Source organism: Harpegnathos saltator, unplaced genomic scaffold, assembly GCF_003227715.2.
Source record: "Harpegnathos saltator strain DR-91 unplaced genomic scaffold, Hsal_v8.6 scaffold118, whole genome shotgun sequence".
NCBI lineage: Eukaryota > Metazoa > Arthropoda > Insecta > Hymenoptera > Formicidae > Harpegnathos > Harpegnathos saltator.
The window spans coordinates 49,529-58,956 of NW_020229893.1; the positions used below are offsets into that span (position 1 = coordinate 49,529).

The following is a 9,428-nucleotide window of genomic DNA, read 5'->3' on the forward strand; positions in this document are numbered from 1 at the left end:
CGGGACGAACGAAGAACACTCTTGGCGAAGCCGTGGCGAAAAAGCGATCGGAGCGGGTGACGAAACCAAAGTCAGCTATCGCAGTTATCGGATCCGAGTACCATTTTTATTGGTGTCGCGGCGACTAGCTATCGGGAGACAGCGCATCGTGCGCGTGCGGATCCCGGAGAGAGAGAGAGAGAGCTATCGAGAGAGAGCCGGAAGCAAGGAGAGGAGCGAGCGGAGCGGACGAGCGGAGGAGCGACTGTCCGGAAGGAGGCTGCCGCCAGCGGGCGAAAATTGTAAGAGTGTCACTCTGTACGACTCTGTTTGTTCGTGTGAACCGTTTGCGCGGTGGGACTAGACAGCGGCTGTCGGACTTTGTGCGAAAATTTAGATTGTAGAGTGGTCACCGAAGCGTCTGTCGGTCTTTCCGTGGAACGCGGGGAGCAGAGCGTTTCTCTCTCTCAACGAACGGGGCTTATCGCTATCGGAATCGCAGGTCGCGGGTCGCGCGGACCTATCGAGATCGCTGTCGCTTCTACGTCAGGAGTCAAAAGACTTGTATTACTGATTACCGTAAAGAAAATACACGCAGATTACTACTTGTTCTACAGTTTGCGTGTTAATTAATTTAATTACCCGCCGAGTTCCCCTCCTAATCCCCCCCAGAGACCCACCCCCATCTCCGACTTAAAAGAACAGGAGCTGTCGAGTTCGTAGGCGATCGCGTCGACTTGCCGTCGCCTAGTTAGTGTTGGTGGGCACGATATTCGTGCCTGGCGCCCAACATTCTTTCGTGAAAATTTTGGTGCATAGGCGGAGGGCGACGGACAGATCGTCGCGACTTTGCCCGCTTCCTAGTCGCTAGGAGCGGTCGCAAGCCTATTTTAGTCAAACGACTAATCAGGCTGAGGCTAACTACCACAGCTTTGAGCTGGAAATGTTGGCAATAGTTAAAGCAGTACAGCGTTTCCATATTTATTTGTATGGAGTTACTTTCAGAATTATTATGGATTGTAACGCCATCGTTTACGCTGTCAATAAAGCTAACCTAAATCCGCACATTGCCCGATGGACTTTGCATCTGCAAAATTATTCATTTGAGATAGCACACCGACCAGGCACTCGTATGGCACACGTAGACGCTCTGAGCCGGAAAGTGTGTTATACGGAATCCTATCCATTAGAACGAGATCTCGAATATAAACAACTACAGGACAGCAATCTTAAATCGATTGCCGCTCAGTTGGAATGGTCACATAATGATAAGTTTGAATTGATTGACGGTCTAGTTTACCGCAAAGCTGAAGATCGTTCGAGATTCGTTGTTCCGGATTCCATGATAAGCAACTTGATTCGCATACACCATGGTCAACTGGCTCACTGAGGGGTTGAAAAAGTATTTCAAAGTTTGTATAAATCATATTGGTCCCCGTCGATGCGGAAAAAAATTCGGGATTACGTAGAGAATTGTATTACTTGCTTGTTAGCGAACTCCTCTGCTCATAGCAGGGAAGGAGAGATGAATATCGCTCAGGTAGCTACTGCTCCATTGGAAATTCTTCACGTGGATCATTTTGGGTCATTACAGGAAACCGAAGATGGTTTCAAGCACGTATCAGTGCTCGTAGATGCGTTCACGCGTTTCACATGGCTAATGTCTACTCGTTCCACGGGAACACAGGAAACCTGCAAAATATTGCAGACCATTTTTGATACGTTTGGAGCACCGAAGCTTTTAGTTTCGGATAGAGGAACATGCTTTACCTCTTTAGAATTTGTTAAATTCGTTGAAACTTATAAAGTAAATCACCAAAAGGTTGCAGTCGCGGCACCAAAAGGTTGCAGTTGGACAAACGGCATAGCTGAACGCGTTAACCGATTTTTAAAATCTTCTTTGGCCAAGACTGTGGAGAAGACTGCAGAATGGGAAAGTCATTTGAGCGAGGTTCAGTACATCATTAATAATACTCATCATTCTGCTATCAAGGCCACGCCTAGTAAGGTGTTACTCGGTTACGATCAGAGGAACCACCGAGATCGCGATTTGAGTGGTTTCGTTAATATGCTTAGGCACATAGATCAAAATATCGAGAAAGAAAGACAGTCCACCTGAGACATGGCCTTGGAAGCAACTAATAAGTTAAAAGAGTATAACAAGTCTTGTTATGATGCTCGTCACAGAAAGCCTACGACGTATAAAACCGGCGATTTCGTACTTATTCGAGATGGTCATTCAAAGATCGGAGGTAGCAAAAAGCTGAAGTCAAAATATAAGGGACCATATCAAATTACTAAAATATTAAATAACAATCGTTACGTGGTCACCGATATTCCGGGATTTAATGTGACTTCTAAACCGTATAATTCCATTTTATCCTCGGACAAAATTAAACCTTGGATTAAACCGATCTTACCGCCTGACAGTCTCGGAGAAGGAAATTTGCAGTGAATTACATTGCTTTGCTGTTGGTGTAAGAAAAAAATTGCATTTTGGTCACACCACTCGTTACGCTCTTATTCATTCATATATGTATAGATATACTTACCTTCAATGTTTTATTTTTCTTTTGAGGCTAACTTGTTTAACCGTTAGCCAATTTGGCGGTGATGCACCGCATGATTAAAAAAAAATATATATATACGAGGGTGGTCCGATAAGTACTTAGCCTACAAAAGAAAAACGAAAATTTTGGAAAAGTGGCGATTTATTTCTCAACATAGTCTCCTTTTAGCTCGATACACTTGACCCAGCGATGCTCCAACTTCTTTAACCCGTCTGAAAAATACGTTTCCTCGAGGTCTGCAAAGTAGGCCTCCGTGGCGGCGATGACCTCCTCATTCGACTCAAATTTCTACCCGGCGAGTGACTTTTTCAAGTTTAGAAACAAAAAGAAGTCGCACGGGGCCAAATCTGGAGAATACGGTGGATGGGGCAGCAGTTCGTAGCCCAATTCGACCAATTTGACCGTGGCGAGGGCGGAGGTGTGAGCCGGTGCGTTGTCATGGTGGAAGAGCACTTTTTTCTTCGCCAAATGGGGCCGTTTTTTCTGCAATTCGGCGTCGAATCGGCCCAATAATTCGGCATAGTACAGCCCTGTGACCGTTTTGCCCTCCTCCAGGTAGTCGATGTAGATCACATCTTGTGAATCCCAGAAAACGGTGGCCATCACCTTTCCGGCCGATAGGACAGTCTTCGTCTTCTTCGGAGCACGTTCGCCGGGTGAAGTTCACTGTTTCGACTGTTCCTTGGTCTCTGGTGTGTACCAGTGGATCCATGTTTCGTCGACGGTCACGAAACGACGCAGAAACTCCTTCGGATTGCGCTTAAACAGCGTCAAACACTGCTCTGAAGTGGTCTCACGGTTGCACTTGTTGTCCGGAGTGAGCAAACGCGGCACCCATCGCGCAGACAGCTTTCTCATGCCCAAAATTTTATGCAGGATATGACCCACGCGGTCTTTTGAGATGCCTACTGTCTCAGCTATCTCGCGCACCTTCAATCGGCGGTCTGTCAATACGAGATCGTGGATTTTTGTCATATTATCCTCCGTGGTAGCCGTTTTCGGGGCACCTGGGCGTGGCTCATCAAAAACCGACGTGCGACCACGTTGAAACTCGTTAAACCAATTTTTGACGGTCGCCATCGAAGGAGAAGAGTCACCGTACACAGCATCCAAGCGCTCTTTGATTTCGCTGCGCGATTTCCGTTCCAAAAACAAGAATCGAATCACCGACCGATATTGCTCTTTTTCCATTTTTCTAAAATCCGCGGACACGCCCGCTTCCACACGCGGTCAAAACAAAACTGCGAGTCCGATTCGGCTGAAATTTCGACAGTAGCCGTCTACGAGAATGTATTACACGATAGTAAATTTCTCTTGCGATAGTGGCGCCATCGGGCGGTGAGGCTAAGTACTTATCGGACCGCCCCCGTATATCTTGCAACCCATTTGAGACGAATGGATCTGTCAGAATGGTCGAGTTGTAAGATATCAGACCGCGGGAAAGAGTTAGTGTTGCCATCTGTTATAAGCAACATATCTGGCAATACTAGAAATAATAACCGCGCGACCTCTGAGAGGATTATATATATTCGGAGACAAGAAGGAAGAGGGAAATTAGACGATTATTATTGGATTCAGTCAGTATTCTAGCATTCGAGCTTTTTAGCTTTCGGCTTTTTGGTTATTATTAAAACGTCTCTGCCTTCGTCTTCTGCGCTCTTCGTTTATTGGATCTTATTTTGTAATCCGTGAGCTTCGAGGCTTTCGGAGTGTTCACATTCTGTACTTTCGGACATTGGTCATTGCGAGGCGAGTGCTCAAATCTACTATTGGCGGACGTGGTTCTGACACGTCCTGAGGAGATTACCGTGTCGTAGAGTGTAATGAGGTACAGAGGAATAAATTACTACGCACTATTGTTAATAAATCATTTATCAGTCTTTCTTCCAAGCAGCAATCATTCTGACAAGTAAAAATATCATTGTGATACAAATAAGAGATCTATTAACAGCTACGCATATCCTACACTGCCAATTTGCGCTCAATTTACACTCATTTTGCTCATTGAGTTTATTTTCCGTACAACATATTATTATTTGATAGTCTATTGTAAGTTATTGAGGTTAAATTACGTTAATTGATATTCTCCACATGGTAAGGGAGTAGTGACATTGTTATTGTTTAATTTATTATGAATTAGGTAATTATACAGAATACCTTCCTCACCTCCGATATCGACGAAATAATATTTAATCGACGCGTTTTTGCAAGAGAAACAACTTTTCTATTTGAAAAAATCGTCGCTCTGCCTTGTGGAGCAAGATATAAATTGTTAAAGTTGAGGACAATTTAGGTTAGGAAATCTGTCACGGAGGCGACAGTGGTATAAGATTTGAAGCATGTTTTTATTCATCGCCGGATTCAGAGACTAATCATAATGAAATTTCACTTAGCAAAGAAAATGAGAAACAAACAAAAACGCAATTAGAGCTTTACTCTTTCAAATTCAAAGGTATTTCAATTTCAATAATCAAAGATATTTTACATTTTAGGTAGTTATGGTTTTAATGTTCTTTTCACGTTCTCAATGAATATGTTTTGTTTTATGTCAGGTCAGGTAATTTTAGATGCAAACAATGTCATAATGAAATTATGCTGAATAGCACAGTACTTCTGGAGCTAAGCAAAAAGTTGGATTCAGTGTTGATTAATCAGGCAATCATTATGCGGTCTGTCAACCCAGATCATGCCAAGTCTATGATATCTTCTAATATTCCAAATATTCCTCTAAAGACAAAATAAGACTTTCAAAAGATGGAAATATTTTTGACAGCTAATCGTATTAATTTTGAAGCTATGGTAAGTCTCATGTAATATTAATTTTAACATGTATAATATATATTAAAAGTTTAAAGAATATATAGTTATGATAATCATTCTATTTCATATTTTGTGCTCTAATAGCGAGATTTAGTTCATTCTAAATGTGCCAGTGCTTTAAGCACATTATCTGTTCCTTCAGAGCGCAGTATCACAGGAAACGTTTTGTCGAAGTTCTCAAATAGTCTTGCCAAACTGATAAGTTTGAGTGGGTCAGAAGGCAATAAGATAAAGTTCTTAGAGACAAAACAATAAGAAATTGTATTTAGTAAGTTGTCAATTTTTTATTTATCACATAAATCCCGTTGTTCTTATATTATTGGCATGAAGTTAATTTTTTTATTAGTACCCTGCGACGCTTCTTTCGAAGCGCCGACAAACAGTCGTCGGTCCGTGCGCCGCGGTCTTGCACCAACTGAATGTTGGGTGCCAGGTGCAGCGGGCTGCACCACTCACCAACACAAAGTTTTCCCCGCGGCGCGCGAATCCGTCGGGTCCGGTAGCTCGGGATAAATTTGAGTCAGCAGACAGGAAGGGTTCATCGGAAATAGGGAGGCGGAACGCACCAAGAAAAAAAACCAAAACGGCCTATTTGGCGAGATTTGGATTTATTCGATAACACCGGGAGACGGTAATCTCCTGCTCCTCGCGATATGGTACAATTGAATTTTATCCCTGTCACTCCTACGCGAGGTCGATATCGCTCTTCGTACACAGTGCGTTTTCGCGGAACGCGACACGTAACGGAACACCGAAAAAATGGCAGGTGGACGGTCTTACATGGACGGGAACCTCCCGGCAGCGTGGTCCTCGATTGTCGGCGGGTCGGTCGGTCCGGTCGCGCGGCCAGCGGCAGCTCGGTCCTCTCCGGGATCTTCGCCTTCGGTATTTTACGGCACTCCTCCGCTTTCCGGTAGCTATCGGAACACCAACTCTACTCTCTCTGTCGCACGCGGAACACCAAATCTTATTTCTCCCTTTCGAGCGGCACACAAAGCTTTCTCTCTTTCGAGCGGAAATACTAATTTGATCTGTTCGAGGCCAGAATCGAATCTCTCTCCTTTTTGCGAGACGAAAAACTAAACTCCTGATCGAGAGAGAAAAACGAATCTTCTCGTCTCTCGTTTTTCTGTTGTTCCTTTCTTCCTTCCGGGAATCCTTCCGCGAATTCTGTTGACAATCCGCGGAACGGATGCCCTCTCTCGCTCGCTCTCTCTCTGTCTCTCGCTCTCTCGCTCTCTCGCTTGCTCTCTCTCTGTCTCTCGCTCTCTCGCTCTCTCGCTCGCTCTCTCTCTGTCTCTCGCTCTCTCTCTCTCTCTCTCTCTCTCTCTCTCTCTCTCTCTCTCTCTCTCTCTCTCTCTCTCTTTCTCTCTCTCTTGCTCACGGCGTCCCGCGAGCGTGGCTCTTTGTTCGTCTAGCCGTTGTTTTCGGCTAGCGACCTATGCGTCGAGAACGTGCTCGACGGTATCTCGCTGCCTCGTCCGTGTTGTCGTTGTAGGAATAATACACGGCAGCGGTAATCTTTGCGGGATAACGATAAATTTTCTGCGACGAAACGAGAAAAGAGCGTAATCACCTGATCTGGCCGCGCCGGGCGGTGAGCGACGTCCTCGGCATCCTTCCTGGTCCTCCTGTCCAGGTGGCCGACTCGAGAGGTCCAAGGGCACAAATCTTGGGGACGCGAGACCGTCGCACCTGCACGCTCTTAATTCTAATTACTTCGGGGGGGGGGGCAATTCGGCTCCCTTCGCCCCCCGCAAATCTCACGTAAGGACCGAGGGTTTGCCTTGTGACGGGCGCCTCCATGGCCGCCATGTCACAACCCATATGATACATGAAATATACATATTATTAAAATATATTGCAATACATATATTGCATATACATATATTGCAATACATATTATTGCGTTTGTTTTATTAATAATATTATTATATTATAATTATTTTTGTATAATTATTTTGCAGGTGCAGTGCAGTTAAATTACGATTTCCTCATAGCTTTTTTACTGACGCTGAAGCCAAAATCAAGCGTTGGTTCCAAACTGCGAATGGTAGAAGAGTTAATGAGTCTCATGACTCTGTTGCTTAACACAATCCACTAACATATATTATAGCTTTTCGTTACTGATATTATGATTACAGAATTATTATTGATGTTAATTTTTTGTTTGTATTCTTTTAGGATGTGTTCCGTTGCTCGCATGAAACGTATGATACATACATTTATCCATAGTTCATATTACATATATTATAGGAAATATGCGCATCATGCGTTTAATGCAAAAAACGAAACGCACCCAATCTCTGACAGATTTAAATAGCTTAGTGAGAATCTTGATTTATTTCATGTGCAATACGTTACTTTTATAATGGAACATATAAATTTGTGTAAGAAGACTGATTTTTTCCTAATGTGGAAATCGTATGTCGTATTACACAGATATATATTTTATTAAAGTTTTTAGTTTACTTGCTATGTACTAAATTTAGTTATTGACTAAATTTATATTTACCCTAATAGCTTCGTTGTAAAGTCAAGTTTTTAGACTTTTTTTCTTTTAAATTTAGCAAGGATATATAAAATGTTTCCCAAAATTTTAGGTGTCGCATTACATTTATGACAAGATTTGTGATCGCATTTATGACAAGATTTATAATGATTTGATATTATTTGTAATAATTGTTTATTTTAATTTAAAGTCTTTATATAATAACATAGTTTGTATATTATTTTGAGTACTTTCCGCTTAACGCTCTCACGGATTGTATCAAATCTGAAATACACTAAAATAAAAAATCATATGTAATATATTTTTGTATATAAGTTGTCGGAAACGTCTCATTTGCTCATGTTGCAATTGGTCTTAGCCAATCAAATTACCTAGTGGAATAGAGTTAAGTTTAAATTTGAGTAATATTATTGGCTGTGTCCAATCAAAACTGTGGTCAATTGGCATCCATTCAATTTATCTATACTTTTATTCCATATAATTTAATCTTGTATTTATTCTTACAAAAAATACTCAGTGAACATAAATAACGGTAACTTAAAACAAATGTTCTAATTTCCCATTTAACTATATAAGTGTTACGTGACACGTGTTATATTTGTAATGTTGAATGAGCAATTATAGCATTGGTATGTTAATGTTACTAGATGTTCATTAATATTCATTTTTACTTTGACATCAAATAATCATCAAAATGAGATTAAAATGATAATCAAAATGACCATCAACCTATGGGACGTTTTGCAGTCATTTCTACCATCATTTTGATCACTCTTTCTGACATCATATCCCTCATCAATTTGATGGCAATTTGACATCATTTTGACTGGTTTATTTTCACTGGGTAGGGTATTAACAATTTCTGTGATAATGGGAAACCTTCATCTCCGATTATCACAAAAGGAAAATTTTCCTCTGAACTTGGCAATGGGGCAGGAGGAGAGATATACAGAATATTATTATCTAAGTGCTTTTTCAAGGAGCAATTATTCCAAACACCGGAATCACTCACTCTGCCATTAATTCCCACATCAACATAAATGAAACGTAAATCAGCATCTATTAAAGCTAATAAGACGACACTATAATCTGCTTTATAATTAAATAATATATAAATAATAATAAAACATTGATCCAGAGCGTAATGGAGGGTCAATAACATAATGTTTTCCATCCATTGCCCCTATTACATGATGGAAATTCCATCGCTCTCCAAAATGATTGGCAATCACATGCCTTCATTCATTCGTCTTCATTCATTCGTCTTCAGTATTAGGAAAACGAAGAAACTCTTCTTTCAAAACTGTAAATATTGCTCTTGATACTTCTTTTATAATTCCTGATATGGTACTTCTACCAAATCTAAATGTAAGAGATAACGATTCTTGACTTTCTCCTATGAAATGGCATATATAACAATAATTTAGTAATACAACAAAATTTTGGCATACTGTCAATTAAAATTCTATTGTCTCTCACCTGTTGCAAAATACCGTAAAGTAACCGATAGTCTCTCATCAGGTGGAATGCTTTCCCGCAACTGAGTA

The 9,428-nt window shown here is 41.4% G+C and overlaps 1 protein-coding gene and 1 pseudogene across 1 annotated transcript; both read left to right on the forward strand.

The window, feature by feature from the left end:
• The first annotated feature begins 1,504 nt into the window (after positions 1-1,504).
• On the forward strand, positions 1,505-2,098 carry LOC112589705 (uncharacterized protein K02A2.6-like). Its single transcript, XM_025304078.1, has one exon. The coding sequence runs from the start codon at positions 1,505-1,507 to the stop codon at positions 2,096-2,098; it is 594 nt and encodes a 197-aa protein (XP_025159863.1).
• A 3,205-nt stretch (positions 2,099-5,303) lies between these two features.
• Positions 5,304-7,460, forward strand: LOC112589719 (uncharacterized; annotated as a pseudogene).
• The last annotated feature ends 1,968 nt before the right edge of the window (positions 7,461-9,428 follow it).

What these genes read in the sequence shown, in the direction of transcription:
- LOC112589705 (XM_025304078.1), top strand. Translation starts at nt 1,505, where the DNA reads ATGAATATCGCTCAGGTAGCTACTGCTCCATTGGAAATTCTTCACGTG.